Here is a 22,208-nt window from a genome sequence, read left to right as displayed (position 1 = left end):
ATCACACCACTGTGGTCAGTGAGATGCCTCTTATAAACATTCATAGTCAGACCAGTCAGACCCAGAAATAAGCTCCCTCTTGTATCCAAGAGGCTAGAGGGGTCTATAGAGCACTGGTACAAATTCCTGCTCTTGGAATAACTGCAGCAGTTTAGGTGTTATTTATCCTCTATGCTGTAGCATTTAGTTTATGTAATGGTGGTGTTTATGGTATTACAGTATAATAAAAGAGTTCACTGAGTAAAAGTTTGGAAGTTTATCATAACTTTCAGCAGTGTTTCCAACACTTTTGGTATGCGACCTCTGACAACATAAAACAACTTAAATCCCTTGTCCCTCCTTGCATGTGTCTCAAACGTGTGATTAGGCGCGGCTGGCTCTACTGTGAGGTCTCTGGTGTATTTACCCTTCCACACCTTGTTTTGTTTTCTTTTGACATCTTTTTGATATTCCAAGATGAGACACAGAATTGATTTTTTAGAAGACTGCTTTTGTACAGTAAATGATTCGACTGGATAGGAGCTCAGAGGTGTCAAATTCGCTAGATGCCAACCAAACATGATGAGCCCATTTTGTTCATCTACTTTTAGTCTATTTTCATGAGCAAACTGAAGCAGCCCATAACTGTCTCTATTCAGGGTTTAGCTTTTAATTGGCAACAGCTGCCCTCTCAAACCTCAGAGTGATAAAGTATCACTCTTTTAAATGGTTGGATGCAGACATCCAGTCCTTCAAACAGCTACTGACTTCAGTCCTGACAAACAAGCTTATATTTGGGACGTGTCTCCAGCGACACAGCACACAGCAACGCAAGGCAGTTAAATGGTTGTGGGGGTATCTCTGCACTGGGAAGTCGGTGTGCTGCACTTTAGAACTCCAGTAGAGGGCAACAAAAGCCCAAATATATTGCCAAGAACTGAAGCGACATATTTTCATAAACTCTGCAGCAACACTTTTATTTTCAAACCAATTGAACCAGTCCTGACTGCAAACAGATGGGCACTCTTCATTGCTTTTACTGTTGTCAGTAAATATTGAGTGAGTGGAATTTGTTACAGGAATGCGTCTCCTAAATATATATATATATATTTATGAAGCACTAGCATGTCCCCCAGTAGGTAAAGACAAATAACAGATCCCTTTAGGTTAGGTGTTGTTCCTGAAACTTGTTACTTATTTCTGGATAATTCAGATGTGTAGCTAGTTTAAAAATAAACAAAAAGTAACTCATATGTGTTATAATAAAATAATAATTAACTACGCTGTTACACTTGTCCTCATTTAAACACGAATCAGATGGTCAGTAAACAGTTTTAATGTACTTTAGAATTTCATTTTTTTAATTACATTTTAACTGAATTTTCCAACAATTGATCAAATCAGTCCTACAATTACCCATTCAAAATTCCACTTCAGTATCAAAGCCTGTCACTGAGCCACTGTGCCGAATTCGTTCTTTTGGAAATCAAGTAATTTCTGCACTCTTACAGATTACCCGGAATACTTTTGGATTTTTACTTGCAGGATACTAAAGTATTGGAACAGTGGTGCTTTGCTACTTTTGTTCGAGTAAAGACTTAAAAACGTCCTTCACCACCACCACACACTTTATTCTCGGCGACGTCTCCCCACAGTGGTATTAGTTGTACTCTCTTTGAGCACTCCATGAATTCCATTCCGCCTTTTACTTTTCGGCAGCCACTCTCCGCACAGGACTTCCCATTGACTTTGCAAGGCTGCATTCAACCCACCACAAGTCCCAAGTTTCGGAGTGCAAGGGAGAAGAAGCCCCATAGTGTCGATCTTTTTTATTTGCGTAATCTTTTTGAAAAGAAAAAGAGAGAAAAACACGAGAAGGGATCCGTTTTACCTGTTGATGAAGTCCCACCGGGCGTGGGACGCAGCGGAGCAGTCGGGTTTCTAGAAGAAAAGTCTGAAATAGGTGCACCGTTCCAGTGGCCAGGAGGCGTGAAGGACCCTCGTATTCCCCCCTTTCCCCCAGCATTTACAGCCTGTGCTGTGTCGGTGGAAAATGGGCACTCTGACCACTTCGATCTGTGGACTTATCCTCTCTTTCATACTCACATCGCAGCTTTTTACTGTAAGTGAGCTCAAACTTTCTCTTTACGCTTTCATTTTACTTTTAAACTCCCCACTGGCGACTTTATTTATCAGTTGCTTACATAACTCAAATATACAAACAATTTATTCCACTCCCCAAAATCAAGTTAAGGTTAAGAAGCAGTGTCTTTGTATCCTATTAAAAGGTCATATGTTGATAGTAGTGTTGATTGTGGGTAAATGTGTGGCGACGGGTTGCTCACATGCAGGTGGGCTGTATAACTGAATCCAGTCAGCATGAACTGTAAAGATGCTTTTAGAAGTAATATGACAAACTAGAGGCTCCGAGCCGGGCTAAGTTTGTCCATAGAAACAAGCTATTCATAGTCTCCCTGGAGTACTCAACTCCTAAACCTTCTTAAACTTTGTGAGGCTCCATTTTGCGTGGCCTAGGCTTTCTGTTATAACTAAGATATGCAATGTTTGACAATGATTAAAAAAACCGGAAATAACAGAATTCTGTGGTAGTTGGTAGTTTGTGTCTTCTCACATTTAGGCTGAGTGTTTTATTCTGTCCTGGAGAGCCTGGAATTCTTGAGAATAAAAGATGCAGGTCGCTTGAGGGTGATGGCTTGAGTTTTCAGTAATGTTATTCAAAAGGAAAAAGAAATGCATTCACCTCAACATTACCATTGACGTGTATTCAAGAGCGACTGCAGGTACAAAAATGTGCTGTACTGAGAATTTCTTACCTATGTCTGTTTTCACTTAAGGCAGCAGCCAGCAGTTATCTTTATTGAATATTTGTTCATTTATTTACTCGATCCAGTTTTTAGGATGTAAAACTGGCTTGGTATTGCTCATTATGTCCAATTGAGAGCAAACAACAAATGAATGGAACAAATATGAAGTTGAAATATTTTTGCTTGGTAACTAACTAACAAATGAGTGTACAGTCCACACAGTGTTGAATATATTTGTTTGATTAATTGCTGATATTGCAGCCTAAGATATTGTTTGTCTTCTTGCCTCTGTGTCTGCGCTGTGAATCATATAGAGGATGACCGTTACCGGGCGGCTGAGAATAGACTGCCCCCACCCTTTGCAAATCCCGTCTGGTGTCTCACCTTTATGCCCTCCAATAAACAGAGCTGTCACGATTGAAATATCTGTGACATCTCTGTGTTGATTTGATCTAAACCAAATCCTTTTTGAATGATGGGACATAGTTGCACAGGTCAGCAGACATAAATCTTTCACATGCTGGACTTGGTGTGTGAGCAGTGGTACGCTTGACGTTTGAAAAGCTGTAGTGTTGAAGTTTTCATGACTTTAAGATATATTTTACATCCGGTGATGCCATGCTATTGAGCACTGAGCTTTTCGTTTGGAGTGGCAGAACATGTATCGCGTGTGTCTTCAGTGTCACCATAAGTTATGTATGTTCAATATCATCGATCTATAGAAGTCAGCTCCAGAGGGCTATTATCACCTGTTGTGTTCTGTCACTGAAAGGTAACATGAGATGGCCTCTACACTTTTACCACAGCCTTGGCTGACTGTTAGGCCAACAACACCAGTATAATTGAATTATCTGTAACCGCAAACAGCATCTGTTTCTGGTATTATGCTTTTGAACTCCAGCAAGCGAACTGTCTCTTGATTCAATTAAGCACACGCGCGTACTGGTGTTACTACGAGATCCTCTTTCCTTCGTGCTGGAATGTCAGCTTCATGCGCAACAGCTCAAGACAATCAAAGTCAATAAAAACTCAGTGGGTGAGAGTTATCCATTAAATAAATAAAAAAGAGTACCCATATCCCACTGTGAACAAGCAGCAGTAAAAGTGTGAAGAATTGTGCGAACCAAACATCGACACAGCTTCATATTTAATAAGAAAAAAAATGATGACTGTTTTTTTTTCATTATGTCTTTCTTAAACATATGTAAGCTTGGGAGGTCACTTGGCTTTCTGGGGGTATGACATCAGACTAACCGTGACATTACCACTGACAATTTTGGTACAGAAATTTCTCCCAGTATAGACTGTCATAAGTGTTCCTTGACTTCATTCGGGGCGGCGGGGGAAGGGCAGCTTGGATCGCTATGACTACATAGTCTGAAGTGTGTGTGTGTCATTGGTCTGAATTGTTGTCTTTTTCTGCTGCGTGTAACTCGACCCCTTCATCCCCCTACTAAATATTATGCAGTGACAGTTTGATTCGATGGTGTAGTCAGTTTGTGCCATGCAGACTTGGTGAAGTGGTCGGCCGTCTGTGTGGTGCTTTGTCATTTCAGATCCAGCTACCTGGTGTTTAATTCCCATTCAGAATCAATGAGGACCCTGGGGAGTTGAAAAGCACAGCAGTGCAAACACCAACTCCACTCTATAGTTTGAACAGTAGGGAAAGCCTGCCCCCTGGACACATTCACATAATTGCTTGAAGACTAGGTTTGGTAAACACTGCATTGTTGAATTATAGTCCCAGGAGAGAGGCCATCTTGGTTGATGGGACAATACTGCACTAAATTGGCCCACCCCACCCTCAAGCACATTGGCACATATGGAGAGCAGGCCAGGAAGCTGGCATTTGTTGACTCTGCAGCGAAGTGTGACTTGGAACGGTATAGAGGTCAAGAGGCGAGGACTCCGAACCTGGCTCTGTTTCACAGTTCAGCAGAGTTCCTCATTATTTATTCATAGCCTACATTAGCCACTGCTACCTGAACTTTTCACGTGTTTGTCTTCACAATCAGTCATGCTGCTTTGCTATAACCTTTTCATTGGCCTGACACGTCCTTTGCTGCTTTTCCACCTCACAGAGAAGATTTGCTTCTCTGTAAGGGTTTTCATCGAGTCTATAGATAATTACAGGTTGAACAGACATGCATCACAGCCTTTACATTTACAATTACTCTGAAATATTTCATGAACTATGATTTTGCTATCAGGACCCTTTGGCTTTGTAACTTGTTTAATGAGCTCAGTCTTGCAGAATCAGTGAATTCCTTAAAATCCCTTCCTAACACTCATTCCTGTAGACCTGCTTTTATGTAATGAAATTACATCTGATGTGTCTGTAGTCCCAGCCTGCTTCAAAATGGCCACCATCGTCCCTGTACCCAAATCCTCCACCATCTCCTCATTGAACGACTGGCGACCTGTAGCCCTGACCCCCATCGTAAGCAAATGCTTCGAGAAGCTGGTCAGGGACTTCATCTGCTCTGCACTACCCGACTCACTGGACCCTCTACAGTTTGCATACCGCCACAACAGGTCCACTGATGATGCCATAGCCCTGACACTACACACTGCCCTGTCACACCTGGAGAAGAGAGACACGTATGTGAGGATGCTGTTTGTAGATTACAGCTCAGCATTCAATACCATCGTTCCCTCGAAGCTGGACAGGAAACTGCAGGATCTAGGACTGAGCAGCTCCCTCTGCAGCTGGATCCTTAGCTTCCTGTCTGACAGACGCCAGGTGGTCAGACTGGGCAGCATCACCTCATCCCCCATCACACTGAACACTGGTGCTCCACAGGGGTGTGTACTGAGCCCTCTCCTGTACTCACTCTACACCTACGACTGCACAGCCACTAACAGCTCCAACATCATTGTGAAGTTTGCGGACGACACTACAGTGGTGGGTCTTATCACCAACGGTGATGAGACGGCTTACAGGGAGGAGGTCAGCGCCCTGACCCACTGGTGTCAAGACAACCATCTCACCCTCAACGTCGCAAAGACAAAGGAGTTGATAGTGGACTTCCGGAGGTGCAGAGAAGTACACACCCCCATCACCATCAACGGCGCTGCTGTGGAGAGAGTGAGCAGCTTCCGGTTCCTTGGAGTACATCTGGCTGAGGATCTTACGTGGTCAGTACACACAAACAAAACAGTGAAGAAGGCACAGCAGCGCCTCTTCTTTCTCAGGAGACTGAAAAGATTCGGCATGAGCCCCCGCATCCTCAGGACCTTCTATCACTGTGCCATTGAGAGCATCCTCACTGGATGCATCACCACCTGGTATGGCAACAGCACCGCCTACAACTGCAAAGCTCTCCAGCGAGTAGTGCGGTGCTCTGAACGGATAATTGGAGGTGAGCTTCCCTCCCTCCAAGACATCTACAGGAAGCGCTGCCTGAGGAAAGCGGGGAGGATCATCAAGGACTCCAGTCACCCCAGCCATAAACTGTTCAGACTGCTTCCATCAGGAAGGAGGTTCTGCAGCATCCGGTCCCGTACCAGCAGACTGAGAGACAGCTTTTTCCATCAGGCCATCAGACTGCTGAACACGTCATAGACACCTCAGCTTCACTACTGGAACTTCAACATTATGCACTCCACACTGTATATAAATGCCACTTGTTTTGCACATATTCAACTCTGTATATTTTATATATTTTATTATTATTATTATTTTTTTAATTTTTAAATTTTTAAAAATTTTTTTAAAATTTATTTATTTATTTATTTATTTATTTATTTTTTACTATTTAATTTGTAAAAATGTGTATACACACACACACACACACACACACACACACACACACACACACACACACACACACACACACACACACACGTAGGAAAATATTTAGTATACACATCCAGAAATGCATACACTATTATATATTGTACATATATTTATTAGTTTCAGGTTGGCCATTCTTGTATTTTGCTCGTTTGTGTTGTTGTGTTTGCACATCTCTGTTGCTTGTGGGGCTCGCACACAAGAATTTCACTCGCATGTGCTGTGCCAGTGTGCCTGCACATGTGATGTGACAATAAAAGTGATTTGATTTGATTTGATTTGACTATCTGGTCTAAAGCTTGCAGCATTTTAGTTTTTCATTGACTTTTTACCAATTTAAAATCACCCTGTTTGCAATGCTTTTTAAAGTTTCTCCCATGGCTTTAATGTTCACCTCTCTGTTTAGCATTTCCCTTTGAGGGAGCTTTTTCCTATTGGCATCTACAGATGACAACAACCTAAAATATGCTGAAAATTTTGGCATACTCTTTTATCAATCTACAGGTTAATCTCACCGCACATCTGAAGTTAGCCACTTTGTTTGGGATTTTTTTTAAACCTTTGGTTTGCAGTAAATGTAGGTTATTATTATCGTGTTATTCCTAGAATCTGGTTTGTGTATTTTATTAAAAATGTTAGTATCAAGTATATTTTGTGTTCTGAAATACAAATTTATGCTGCAAAAGTTGCTTCAAACCCTTAGGTTGATAAAATTTACAAGGGTGTTTTATTCCACCCTATCCTCTGGGCACAACTTCACACAGACACTTACTAATGTCTTTTCATGATACTCTGTGGTTCTTGGCTGTAGAGTGCTGTGCTTTCATGCCCAATGTCGCTTCATGTCGGACAGAAGAGCCAAATCCAAACACAGCTGCACCTCAGCTGGTACAGCAGCAACGTTGTGCATGTGCTGACATGAGACTCTGGTACTTTGACTACTGCTTGTTGTAGCTAGAGTCATCTCTTTACATTCAGACTTGTTCTGCGTTTCCTCCTCTGAAGAAGTCATGCGGATGGCTTTGGTTCAAATCACCAAATCACACGTATATATCATAGTCAGACTGATGCAAAGCTTCTATCTGGGAAAGTGCAAATCTACATTTAAATCTGATTTTAATTTAAAAAACAAAACAAAAACTTTCCACACGTGAGTGTTAAAAGGTGTCATAAGTTATTATTCCTTTCTCTTATTATCACATTTGGTTTTTTTGTGTTCTTTTTTGCTCAACACACCATTGAACACTTATAAATAGGCCCAAGTTTAGATAGACTAATTACTCCCTAAAGTATATTTGAGCAACCAAGATTCCTGACACTATTGCTTCACACTCACACTGAAGTCTGTGATTTGACCCGATTTTCACTGTAACAAGTACTTAAAGGATTCCTTGACCAGAATCTTTAAAAGGCGTGATCACTCTACATTTGATATTGTACATATCTCTCTTCACTCCTGAGTTATAGAGCCACAGGTGCAATAAAACCGGCAGAGTTCATGGTGAGGTCAGCACTGTGACCACAAGCAATAAAGATTAGTAATGGCCAAAAAGTAATTCAGGGCAGCGAATTACATGTCTGATTTTCCCCCCTGCTATCCTAACACCATTCATAGTCTGTACAAAAAGAAGTGCATCAAAATATGATAGATATTGCCATTTCAACTTTTAAGAAAGAGATCGATTGGTTCGGTTCGGGGAATACTTAATACCAGGGGATATTGTGCTCCAGTTTTTGTGGAATTAATTCATTTTTGCGACACAAGCAAGTTTTTTAAATTGCCGTTCTTTACTGCCAGTGATTACTCCTGTGGAAATACTGAGCCTTAAATCTAACATGCAAAACAAAAGGTTTGGAATAGACTGGTAACAAGTCTGTGCAATTCCCCCATCTCAAACAGTCGTCTTCAGTCTTTTCACTGGCTTTTCTGTGGGCTGGACCTAAGCTTGCACTTATTACAGATTCATTGAAATGCTAACTTTACTGCATTGCACTCTCCCTTTGAAGGTGGTCCATAGCCTGTGCCCTATTGAATCTGCCATTGTCTTTTCAGAGGGAGTGATGGGAAATCACTTCCACTTTTTGGTTAAAGGGGCTCCATTGTCTTGTTTGTTCCCTCCCAACATATAGAAGTACTCTGATGGGACCCCGTGCCCTTTTTATCAATTGCATGTTGGTGTGTAGGAAACAGAGCATTTTTTCTTTGGTAATTAACAAAGGTAAGAGATCGTTATCAACCTTTTACCCCTTTTTCTTTAAAAGCCCAGTTTGTAGCTGACATCCAGTTAAATGGTTATAAAAGTCCAACCCTGTGGTGTCTTATCAACTCTGAGTTCTCATTCTCTGAGAGCTAACCTGCAGAACCTTGGCTTCACTTCCTCTTACTCAGCAGCAAGTCTCTACATGTGAAACAAAAAGGCTTCCCCATTTGCAAGACTTTATTGTAAGAAGATGCAAATTCACCACCTAAGCTGCTGTTAAACCCTTAATATTCGCAGAGGGAGGTCGGCAAGTGGAATTCGGCTTTGGGGGTTTGAATGACTCACTGAAAGGTAAATAATGGGCAAACATTGGCTTCCCCTTTCTGCCAAGTTTCATTTAATTCAAGTGTGTTTTTGATGGCAGTAACTCAACCCTGCTGTCTTTTAGCAGGCTAATTAGGATACAGGCGGTGAAAATAAGCTTCCGCCAAAGGGTTGCTGGACTCTCTCCTAGAGCTAGCCAGATAGTCACTTGAGGTGGTTTGGTATCTGATTAGGATGCTTCCTGGGTGTCTACCGGGAGGAGGCCCCTTGACAAATGCACGACACAGTGGAGAGATTACATCTCTCAACAGGTTTGGGAACCCCTCAGTGGTCCTCCGGAAGGCCTGGAGGAAGTGGTTACAGAGAAGGCCTCTCTGGGCATGGTGGGATGGGTGGATGGATCCACAACAAATATTTTTAGAAGGAAATAATTATCTTATTAAAACACATCACATGCAAAGCAAGAACATTGCTGGTCCTGTGTTGCTTTTATTTTATGAGCAATAACTGATGAAGATAAACTTTTGAGTCATAATTAAAGGTCTAGCCTCAGTCTTTCAGTATGACATCAGGTGTTCCAATTTATCTAAGACATTTATATCTGTCATTATTGCATGAAATATTAAAAGTCAGCTGTTTTTGACATCAGTTATACAGAGATTAGTGATTGAATAAACACAGGGAATTATTTCAACCACAAACTTGCGACTAAATCATATGCCTGCAAAAACAAGCCGATTCAGATATCTCTGGGTAAAACTGATACCTTTTGCATGCAGCACTTCTCTTCAAGCCACTGCTGCTAAAGTTTGATTATAACTGATAATGGATTTTTTGGACAGATACCAGGTTTCAAGGAACAAAAAATCAGTTGCTGGATTTTTTAAATAGATGTACATATGCAAACTATTTATTGTAATTATATTTATGTTTCTTTAACTTTCTAGCAATATTTTATTGTCTTGACAATGCATGGTTCAGCACCTCCAACTATGATCGGCAGTGATCCTCTGCTGTGTGTGCTGCAGAAAATGCTGAAAATTGTAAGCAATGGAAAATCTATGTGACAATACGATGTCTAAATGATATTTTTTCTGCAATATTTTCTATATTTTCTAACACTATGACAACATTACATCTGGTTTTACAGAAGAATTGAGTTCTGGTGTACTAGGCCTCAGCTGTGCCCCACAATAAATCTACAGAGACAGGAGAGGACCAGTTTGGTGTGTGTTATCACGTCAGCTGTTATCCCACAAGACATAACAACTCTTTTGCCTGATACAAACACATGCTCACACAAGGAGAAACTCTTGTTCTCAGGGGAGCTTTCTTACTTTTTTTTTTTTTACTGCATGTCCTTTATTCTTTCTGCTCACTCACTTATAGCATGCATTGTTCAAATCTCCAAATCCTTTCACCTTGCAGTGGCGAATGAACATTTACAGTAAATCAGATTTGCTATAAAGAAGTAATTTCTATCCTCCTATTGCACACCTTTTACTGCAAGAACAAGGAAGGCAATTTGGACAGGACAATTTGGTCCATAATGAGATATTTTCAGAGCTTTCTGAAAACAAATGGGTCTGTAGTTAAGTGGTTTCCAGCACTCCATTGTTTTAGTGCAATGGCTTGTGATGGTCTGAAAGTTTTGTCCCTTGCTGAGTCATCATCCTGTTTCGGAAATAAAACCATGAATTGTCTACAGAACAAGAGGACCCCGCTTCCTCTGAAGCAAAGTTTACCCAGGCTGTCGTGTGCACAGATGTACCTCTGTGTGTGTGTGTGTGTGTGTGTTAGTTACCATATAAATCCGCTTTTTTAATTTATAGCTAAAAATCCCCACAATTTGAAGTCTTTGACATTGTCCTGGATTTCTGCATCTCCAGCGTCTCTCCTCTTTGAACCTTTTTATCATGCATTGAAGACACAGAGGCACATTTCACAAGTTTTTATTTCTTGCACAATGAAACTGACTTCACTTGTAGTGTCTCTTGGCTGGTCACAGCTTCTAGTTGCAAAGCTGTACTGAAGGTCTTATTAGTTTTTATAACTTGGCACATAACAGGCGGGAACTAAGGATTAATGAATTCCCCTGGATCTAATTACAACCAGCACAAGCACTTGTTGTTTTTATTCCTTCTCTCTCAGCTTGTATATGACTTTTGAATTTCCATCACAGCATGTTTTAACTGAGTAGCACTGCTTGGGTGAAAATATTTTCCTTTCAGGTTTGCAGCTTTTGAAGATGTGTTATCCCCACTGTAAGCCAAACTCTGCTGTAATGGGAAAAGACATTGATAGACATGCTTACATATGCACATACACTATTCTTAATGAAACGTGAAAATCGCTCACAGAGACTATGACCTGATCTCAGGTTAAATAAATGTAAAAGCTATATATATTTCTACAAATTTCTACAAACCAGAGTTGAGAAAATAATACATCCTAACCGCATATTTATTGTTTATTATAACCACATTTATTATACAGTGGTCCCTCATTTATCACAGGAAATAACCCGCGATGGGTGAACTCCAGGAAGTGGCAAACTTTATTTTTCACAACTATTATAACTGTTTTAAGGCTCACACGTTTCTCTCTTGTTTAAACACCCTCAACGTTCAAACCTTTGTGGAAAAATATGTCCAGTATTATAGAATGAAACCAAAGCTCAAACCCTGTTTTCAGGTCCAGAACATGGGAATAGAGCAGCTGTGAGAGAATTCAACATTAATGAATCAATGGTATGGAAGTAGAGGAAGCAAGAAGAATGAGTTGAGTAAAGGCTGACTGTTTTGTTTCGCTTAATGTGCCTTATAATCCAAAAAATATGGTAACTTCCACCTTCTTTTAGCATGTCCAGAAATCCAACTTTTTGTGCGATGGTTAACATCTTCCTCTGCCTTTTGGGTGCTACCGCAGGTGCCTTTGACGGTGCAAAACATTTCATCGACATTGTTGTGTTTGTTGGGGAGAAAACTTACAAGCATACAGTACAGAACTTCAGAGTCACACTGCTAGCGATCGAAGATTTATGTAAATTTAAGAAGCTGAACACGTTCTGTGCTGTACAGGGGACACGGCACGGAGGAGATTGACTATGGTCTACAGCCAATCATGATGCAGAACACAATGCGCTGTAAAGAAGAAAAAAAAAAGGCATGCAACATTGCACACAGAAAAATCCGTGAAACAGCGAGGCCGTGAAAGGTGAACTGCATTATAGTGAGGGACCACTGTAATTGCAAATATAATAATAATAATGAATATCAAAAGTACTGTAAGAATGAAAACTTTAATGCATTTAATAGAATCGGTTAAGGTTTTTGAAGACCTGTTTTAATCCCCGAGATGTGCATTTTCATTGTCACCATCTTGGTTTGTAAATCCAGATGTGATGAGAGATCTGACTGTGAAACCACTGCCAATGAGCATATCCCCAAGTGGCTAAAAGCTATATAAAGGAATTTAACACTTGGTAGCTATTGTAGGTAACAGGACAATTAACCAGACATGTGGCTGAACTGATAATAAATAACCAAATGGTCCCCGTTCCAACAAGCGATGTTAACATAATGAGACATGATCGTTAGTGTAATAGCCTTACATTATACACTCATCTGTATGTAAATACATGTAGCAGTGAAAATCATAGTATTGATAGCAAATAATGTCAGACCTTTAGGTGGCGGAGAGTTTCACTAGATTAAAATCACAGCTTCTTGCTGGAAGCTATCACCACTGAGCCCTCTAATTATTTTGAAGTACATTTCTCTTGAAGTTGTTCCAGATCACCCTCTAAAAGAAGCTGAGAAAAACCTTTTAGATTTTATCTTTTTTCTTGTGGTGTATTGCCAACTAACATCCCCCCCTCCCCGACACACACACGCCCAAATATGAGAAAGTCTGCTTAACAACCATGCTGACTAAAGTAGCTAAGCATCTATCATGTGCCCTGAGGCTCGACAGTGTGTACCTGGCAGGCTTATTCAAACTGGAGGTTGGCCTTGTAACACAGTTGGTAGGGCAAGGAAATGTTTGTGGTTTTAAGCCAAAGTGGTTGTATATAATCTTCTCTCCACCAAACCATCTGTTGAGTCCGTGGGAGGAGAGCACATCTAAATAAATAGTCAGCTTAAAAAGTTTGTTTATTTACTTCGGACTGTTACAGCCCCTCAGTCAGAGATGGCATAGTCAGAGGATATGCAGAAAAACACACATTAAAAAACCCAGCCCACTGTTAATTTCTGACATAGTGGATGAATGAGTCAGCCCATGTTCAGTTAAGACCAGCAAGTAGCTGGTGACCACCGACTGTTCCTTTGCAATACCGCACCAATAAAGACTGAGTTGCAGGAAGGGCAGCTGTTGAGTGTCACTTAAAGAAAAAAATCTGTGCACATAATTTGATTTTACACTTATAGGTCAATTTTAGATATTTTTCTTGATCTCTTTTCATGAACCCAAGAGGTAAACGTATTGGATTTTTTAATCTAAATTAAAAATCTCGGTTGCCCTTGATGTTCTTTCTATAAACATCAGATATGGTAAAGGCCTCACTTTTTTGTTCTTCGTCATGCAGGCAGCATCTCAAGCCAAGTCAGGCAATTATTCCTTTAAGGGGGGTAATTAAATGGTTCTTCCCCTGAACTAAGGGCTTGAGTGATTTATGTGGACTATGAACACATTGAGGATGTTCTTTAAACTGTGTCATGATGAAGAGCCTCCGTCTTTCCCACCAGGCTCCACCTGCTGAGGCTCTGTTATGACCCTGTCATGGGTAGAAGGGGTGGAGATGGGGGCACACAGGGAATAAGATTTGGCCCAAACACCAGACTGCAGTCAGATTTTCTGGCACAGACGTCAGTCTTGCCTGCGGGCACATGGCTAACCTCAGTCTGTTGATTCAACTGTGCTTTCCCAGTGCAGGGATAATGGAAAACAAAATTTGAGAGTGATAACAGTAGAACGAGAGTGGAGTTGTTATTTCGTTCCTATTTGTTTACTGGAATGAACTGACCAGGCAGGCGAGGATTAGGTGCCCAATGCCCTCTGGGTGCAGTGGCTCAGCATTGTTGTTGCACCCGTTGTAATATTCTTGTAATATCTCATACCCAAGTGATCTATAGATTAAATCTACATAACAATTGTCATTTAACCATTAAAAAAGTCCTGATGTAGAACTCTGCTGTCTGACTGTCAGGTCAATGATCCAGTAACGTTACAAAAAAGTTGTATATTTCATTGCACACTACTTTTGTTAGCACAAAGCGTTGGTACTAATGTTTAAACCTGCTCGGCACTTTAAATGCGCTGCATGAATCATAGGTTTTACCACTCAAAAATGTAATGTCAGGCATTAGCCATGCTCAGTCTCTAGGACATTTTAAAAAGGACCAGAAAAAATAGTCATTTACATCCAAAGTCTTTTTAGACGCAAGTGACATCCATCTGGGTTGGTATTTTGATCTTTGTGAATACTTTTAATTGCAGTAGCAGGAATCAGGAATCATCAGTTACCATCCATCCATCTTCTTCCACTTATCCGGGGCAGGGTCGTGGGGACAGCAGCCCACGGGGGACACCAAGGTGTTCCCAGGCCAACCGAGCGATATAATCTATCCAGCGTGTCCTGGGTCTGCCCTGGGGCCCTACTCCCAGTGGGACATGCCCGGAACACCTCACCCAGGAGGTGCCACGAGGCATCCTTGTCAGATGCTCGAACCACCTCTGGCTCTACTCAGAGCCCCTCTCAGATGGCCGAATTTCTCACCCTATCTCTAAGGGAGTTCTTTCGGTCACTACCCACAGCTCGTGACCATAGGTGAGGGTAGGGACATCGATCGACTGCTAAATTGAGAGTTTCGCTTTTACACTTAGCTCTCTCTTCACCAATCCAGACATCACTGCAGCCGCAGCACCAATCCGTCTGTCGATCTCCCGCTGCCTTCTCCCGTCACTCGTGAACAAGATTTAAACTCTTCCACTTGGGGAAAGAACTCGTCCCTGACCCGGATTGGGCACTCCACCCTTTTCCTTTTCATCAGTTACATTTATAAAAAAGCCTCAAAAGTTGACTTTTCTCCAAAAGAAGAATTAAGAAGTTAAACTTAGTGATTAATAAGTTTTTCTCATCCCACCAGAACACTGACAACATGCCACTTAGGTTAATAATTCATGAATCCTGTAATAATCTAATAAAGGCGCACAGGTACTTATAGATGAAAGAGTTGTGAACTCGTGCATTTGTGCAAAAAAAAAAAGACTTCATGTCTCAACTATGAGGAGCAACAAATTTATTATAAATATGATTATATACTTTTTGTTATTTTTTCAAGGATAGCAGGCATTGTCGGTTATTGCCCATCTTGCTGTTGTTCTGCCTCCTGGGTAGGAATTAAGCAGATGATAGAGTGATGTGACTAAAAATGCAAGCAAAAGAAATATTTGTATTATTAGATTCTTATTCATGCAAAGATTGTGTTGTTGCTCGTTTTATGAAGAAGTATAGCTTTATTGTAAACTGTCACAAAGGTCACAGGGAGTGATGTAATCACCCCGGTGAAAGCTGGGTCTTAAATGATCCTTATTCTGCTCTTTTTTTCCCCTTGAAAGGTCAGCCGGCTTGTGCTGACCTGTCCATTATGACAGTGATGAGTCACACACAGAACAGGCTGCAGTTCACTGGCTTCTCTCATATACCTGACGGGTTCACTTTGCTGATTAACCACCACTGCTCCCTGTGTTCTCATAAGAACACACAGGGCCCCTTGCCTATAATTACCTTTTATTATAGTAGGAAATAGATCCCTCACATCTGCTTCCAATGAATGGGCAAGTTAGACCTTCTGCTTTCTTGTATTATTGCTTCAAGTCCTGGCAAACAGATGTCTTTGTAGGTGTGAGCATGCAGTCAAATAAGGGCCTGTTGTTGAATTATGAGGACTGGTGAAATTCATCCATCAACCATTAAAAAGTACTCCCAGACTTTGTTTACAGTTGTCACATGTTGGCCTTCAGGTTTGTTGTCTGGTTGGAAGATGGCCAAAAACACCTTTAAGTCTTTGATATATATGTAAACTTTCTGCAGCACTGATTTAAAACATCACGCTCTGAGATGGAGAAAAATCACAAACAGGTACAGGTGTTGTGAAAGGTAGATGGATCGACATGGCCATCATTAGGATTGTAGCCCATTTGATATATTCCTCCATGCACAGTGAACAATGAGTTGTTGTGGGAAAGCGGGGTGATGTTATATTTTAGTCCTAGTTAATAATACATGAAGAGCACAAAAGTATTACTTAATATTTTGTCACTAATGTAGAAACATACGTTTGCTGCTTGTTTGTTGCTCCACTTAGTGCACATTTGTCGAACTCCAGGCCTCGAGGGCCGGTGTCGCGCAGGTTTTAGACGTGTCCAGCTGATTTAATGGCTAAATTATCTCCGCAACATCTCCTCTTGAAGTTCTCCAGAGGCCTGGTAAAATAATTAATCATTTGCTTAATTACCAGGGTGAGATCTAAAACCTGCAGGACACCGGCCCTCGAGACCTGGAGTTCGACACCCCTGACTTAGTGAATCAAAAATGGAATTATTACTCATTATTACTCAACATTCCATGTTGCACATTAGCAATATGCAATGAATAGTCTGTCTTCATAGCTGACTAAGTTTTTTGCTGTTTTGCTGACTAATGTAATTTGTTCTGAGTGAAAGAGTAAAAAAGATACAAATATAACTTAGAGCTAACATCAGCGTAAAATTTGCACTGATTTGCGATATCACCGTAAGTGAACGACTGGTCAGTGCAGTGGTATTAAAACCGATATTGCCTAATGTTACATTTTTTAGCAACCACCATTGGTGATATTGGTGATCTGTGGGTTTTACCTTAACATCACTGTTTAAACTGAACACACAGACTGTTTATGTTTCTATACTATGGGGATATTTGCTGTTCCCGGTGAAAGTGACGTGCTAAATTTTCCAGCACACAGTACGAACTTGCTGTTGCTGTTTTTGTCTGTTTACACTGTAGTTACTGCTGTATTTAGATATTGTCCTGCTGCGAACACGCAGGCACTTTATTTTTGGATCTATCTTGTGGAGGAAGGGTAGGTGAAGTAAAGGAAGTGTTTAATTTAGCTCAGGGATTTTATCTGGATCTCTAAGCGTAAGATCCAGCAGGCGTGGTTCTTTCTGGGGGAATTCCTTCCTCTAAGTTCATCAGGGAAAATGGGATAGCAGTAAGACTTTATCACACTCAGTATCTTTACAATTATATGTTTTTACTTGTTTACTTTTTTCTGATCTCTGTGCATTTGGTTTGGCAGATGTGTTTGAGATTCTGACATTTAGTGACTAATTTTATTAATTTGTTTGTGTTTCAGAGTGACTCATTTACTTGTATTTATCAGTTTGTGTATCATGACAGCTCAACCCACATCAGTACCTGCTTTTTCGTTTTTGCGTGATGGACGGGTGACTTATCACTCCAGGGAAAGAGTCTAGACAGGAACATTCCCAGTCTAGGTGCATTAATATACTAAATCTTTCATTGCTGATACAGTCAGTAACAAAATACAGAGTGTCACAGCTTTTAAGCATGACTCATGCTGAAAGGTTTTACCTGAGGTTAAATAGGATAGGTAGTCTGAGAAAAAACATTAAAGGCAATAACAGAATACAGTAATAATTACTTTATATTGCCATCGCCACCAATGTAAAACCATAAAAGCAATGGATAAAATGAAGAATATGTATAACTTTTGTTTTTGTGAATGCAAATGTTGCAAGAAAACTCAACAAGATCTCAAGAGGCTCTAGTTGAGGCCCTTGTTGACCTTGGACAAAAGTAATGAATGGACTACTGTTTATCTCCTGTCCAACAGCTTTTCCCCAGCCTTCATTCATAACCATATCTTCATCCTGCACTCTCTGTTTGCTTAGCCAAAGTCTGCACTGAGACTTACTAAGGTTTGAGCTGGCATGGATTTCCATACTTGTTGCTAAAGCATTGAAACACTAAGGAACTTCTTTTGCAAGTGCTCAACTTTTAGTTAGTTTGAGCCAGTATCTTTTTACTTAGTTAATTCACACCATTAACATGGGAACTCTCAAATCAGAATAGAATTAGAAAACATGTTTATGGGCTTTTAAAGATCTAGAAGACTTCAAAAAGATAATAAAATACTACAAAAAGGAGACATAAGACCATCACAAGTGTTTAACCCGAGCAAGCCAAGTAAACTAATCCTATGTATATGGTTGGATCTTTCTTTCTGGCCAAAACAGAAGCTCTTTACACCTGGACAAATCTAAGGAGTCTCTGGGATTCCCCTGATTCTTCTTCTTGAACCATCCTTCAGGAGATAAGCTGGTTTTTTTGGCAAGTGCCCTGCCCCTTGATCCTTTGTCAAGGAGTGACAGAGAGAATTTGAATCCAGAGAATAAAACTGTGATTGAAAATAGTGAAGGCCAGTCGGGCTGAAGGCATTTTATGCTGTGTGTAGTGGGTAGCTGATTCCCTTTCTCAGGCCATTTGGAATAACTGGCTTTAGGAATGTTCACATTTCTCTGCTTTAGGCTGTGGTTAAAGAAGTGAAGATTAAGATTTGCCTCTGTCCTTGGGTTGTGGGAAATAAATGACTTCCTTCATCAGACAAAGAAGACAACCTGTGGGAAAGTCCCTTGTTAGACTGAAGCTTAAGGGCCACATCTCTGCTAGGCAAGCTGTGGGTGGATTTGCCTTAAAGCATTCATGCCTATTTTTGGTCATTTTGCACACTGTCAAAACAAAAAAAAAAAAAACTAAATCACTTTGTTCTATGCAGAGAAAAAAAGGAAAGTGGACCAGAGCTGCTGTCTCTTGCCTTCTAACTGAATCACTGTCAGAAGCTTACCAATTTAAAGACATCTTCAGTTAATTTTCATGCAGATGTGGGTGTGCACTATGCTGAGCAATAGTTGGCTGTGCCTTCTACCTCTCACAGGATTCTCTCAAATTTATTGGTTGCTTTCCAGGTTTAACCTCAGATGGGAGCGTAAGGGGCTTGCCAACTGCTGCAGCAGACTGCCTACTGTAGTACCCAACCTCTCTGATGATTGATCTGGAAACTGCATGTGTAGAGTTTTACATAAGCAAGAGTCTTACACAAAAGCTTCTTTAAAGTTGCTGGCCAAAAAAAAAGTCAGGAAAGTAAGCACAACTTAAATATCCTGAACACTTCTGTAATAGCTAGCTCTGCATAATATGCAGTGACTAGCAATTTTTTCCACTTCTAATCATTATTTTTTTATGCAATTAACATCTAAAACATTAATGAAAGTGATGGAAACAACAAGAAACAGCTCAGCGATCTGAAGATGCCCCTTAGACCCTGTTCTTTAGAGGCCCTGCAGGGCCTTTGGAGGGGGGTGTAATAACACCTGCAGCTACGCAGCTCCTGAGGTATTTTTATCCCCCCCGGAATTCCACTTCTGTTCTCCGCCTAGACCTCCCGTCTAAGCTCATGGGAATTCACTCAGTGATGATCCTTGACATAGATTTAAACACCTACCTCATCGTTTTTCATTCACTCTTGCTGACATAGCTCATTGATATATGAAGCCACACACTTCCAGCTTTGAGAATTACTAGCTGCATTAACAAACTGATGTTTTTTTTGTCAGGTTGATGTTAGTCATGAGCAGCTGCTCTTTCAAAAACTAGTGAAACTGAATTTTTAACCTTTACCACATCTCCCAATGGATGAGAGCTGTGTGCTCTTCACACTGGTGTTTTGAACCAGATCCAAACAAACAAGAGCAGATGACTTGGAAAATATGCTGACATTTGGAACAGAAATGACAGCAACATAAATGACTTTGGTGCTGTGGTACTGGTTGATAGCACCGTTCTATCAAAACATACTTTATGCAAATGGCTGAGAGGATTCATAGTAGAGGTATTTGTGATGACTGTCTACCTGAGTTAATGTTCAGTCACAGGTTTTTTTTCATGTGAATAAAGTTAATTAATTAATCTGCTACAGAGTTTAGCCTTAACCTAGGCACAGTTGGGCCACCTTTACTTAAATATCCCTCTAATTTTACAGCAGGTCTTTACATTTAGTAAAGTCTTCTTTTTCACTGTTTTCACACAAGTGCATGTTGATATAGACATTAAACCTTTCATCTCACCCATCATGCACACCAAATGAAGTAGGGATTTCATGCATAATCAGACAGCAGGAGTACTCCCCAAGCAATATTAGAAAAAATGTAACTACGGTAACAGTGAATAATGTTTATGCCTGAAGACAAAGATGAGTTCATCTGTCGCCGAAGTGTCAGATGATCTCGATTGCAAATTGCCCATTACTAATGGTTCATAGTGTTAATATGTTTCAAATTTCTTCTTAATTGCTGGCTGCAGGTACCAAGACCATGATACTCCCATCAATATTTATTTTATAATAATTTTAACAACTAGAGAACCCCTTTCATGCTTGTTGTGTGGGCTGTGATGAAAGCTAACCTTTTCTTATTGCTCATGGATATTTTGCGCTGTTCGGCAAGTAAGGCCAGATCAGATTTTTCCTACCATGCTCCTTGTCTACTCCCACTTTTGGTCTTTCCGTGGAGCGAAGGTTTGCCAAAACAGCTGCCAGGTAATTTCCAAGTTAGAATGGAGGGGCGGGCTCTTGAAAGGCAAGGTTAACCTCTGAATTTCTCCTCTCTTTGCACCCTTTGATGATTTTTGTCAACATCAGACAGCAGTGTCTTGTTTGCTCTGCAGCACAGAACATCTGGAGGGGAGCACAGCTCTCTTTCATGCTTCAGCCCTATTATGTTTATATTAATGGCATAAACAGCTGTGGAAGAATATTTTGTTCTCACAGCCCATCACTTCAGTAGACCTAATATAGGCCTTGGCAAAGCTAACAGAACTGTACTGTTAGTACTGTTGTGGGGGGAAAAAAAGAATAGGAACGGGACTTTGATGTGCAGATGGTGTCCAACAAAGACAGGTTTTATTGTGATGTTCTGAGCTCAAAGTGTATCTTGGGTCTCTGAACAAGGACTGTTCAAAACTCACAGTATGAGATGCTTAACATGTTGCAACTGTCTTTCATTCCAGAAACTTCACAATGGTTCCCTGCAAAGCCCAGTTAATTATGAGATTGCCAAAGAGCATGACCTTGGGAACTGGTGGAAAGTGGCTTTACTGACATGAAACTATTCCCTAAGGCCCGGACACCTGGAGGTCATTCCCTTCCTGGCAAAAGCCTATTCTGCTCACAAATTCAAGACTCTGTTATTGTCAAGATGCAGATGTTTACTTTCTGCACCTCACTGAGAAGCTGTGGATGTGTTGCAGCTCTAAAGATTAAATTTCAGTTGTAGAAATGGTTGCATGAAGTGCCTTTCCTACACGGTACAATGTAGTGTACCACAGTGTTGTGGAGAAAAGTGTACTGGGCAAGCTGACAGACTGATCTAGCTTTGGCCTGTGATTATGTGGGACATTGTAAGTGTGGCCAAGTCAACAGGTGGTGTCAGATTAGTTGGTCCTGAGGTGAGAATGAGCAAGAGAGGAAGCGAGGAGGGCAACTCTACTGCATTCAGCGTAGGGAAGCCAGTGCTTAATTTCAGAGCCATCAAACAGGTGTAGGCACTTCCTTTCTAAAGCTTAGCTAGAAAGCAAACCTTTAAATCAACTAATTATAATCTATGTTTAAAAAAGACATCTTATAAGTCATGTTAGCACCTTGGTTCTTGGCTTAGTAATGCCAATGCTTTCCTCTAAATTAAAATATCTTAAAAACCTTTCACTGGATTTCTGGGGGATTTTGTACAGGCATTTGTACAGGCATTCACCCACACACAAATTAGAAAACACACAGATACATAAATCAACAATCTTTTTCTAGTGTGAGTAAGAGAGAGAAACAGAGAGTGTTAAAATGCCTGTGTCTTTGTCACAAATCGATGAGGCTGGGAAGCCACAATAATGCCCCTCATCTTGACGACAACCAAACGCCCATCCCAGCAAGAGAAGGAGGGCCAAAGAGTGAGAGTCCCAGAGGA

The 22,208-nt window shown here is 40.7% G+C and overlaps 1 protein-coding gene across 12 annotated transcripts in view; it reads left to right on the top strand.

Moving 5' to 3' along the window:
• Positions 1 to 1,670: 1,670 nt before the first annotated feature.
• The window catches only part of hspg2 (heparan sulfate proteoglycan 2), a 96,707-nt gene continuing 76,169 nt past the window's right edge, over positions 1,671 to 22,208 (top strand). For 9 of the 12 annotated variants that reach the window (XM_076878098.1, XM_076878095.1, XM_076878093.1 and 6 more), the window contains exon 1: positions 1,672 to 2,101. In XM_076878098.1, coding sequence (XP_076734213.1) covers positions 2,033 to 2,101 — 69 coding nt within the window. In that variant the 5' untranslated portion in view covers positions 1,672 to 2,032. Of the gene's footprint in view, positions 2,102 to 22,208 lie in introns of all 12 variants that reach the window. The other 3 variants (XM_076878092.1, XM_076878102.1, XM_076878103.1) reach the window with 3 other exon arrangements.

The sequence above is a fragment of the Maylandia zebra genome, linkage group LG20, assembly GCF_041146795.1.
Source record: "Maylandia zebra isolate NMK-2024a linkage group LG20, Mzebra_GT3a, whole genome shotgun sequence".
In the NCBI taxonomy this organism is placed as follows: domain Eukaryota; kingdom Metazoa; phylum Chordata; class Actinopteri; order Cichliformes; family Cichlidae; genus Maylandia; species Maylandia zebra.
The sequence above is the reverse complement of the archived record's forward strand: the minus strand, read 5'-3'. Positions and strand labels throughout refer to the sequence as shown.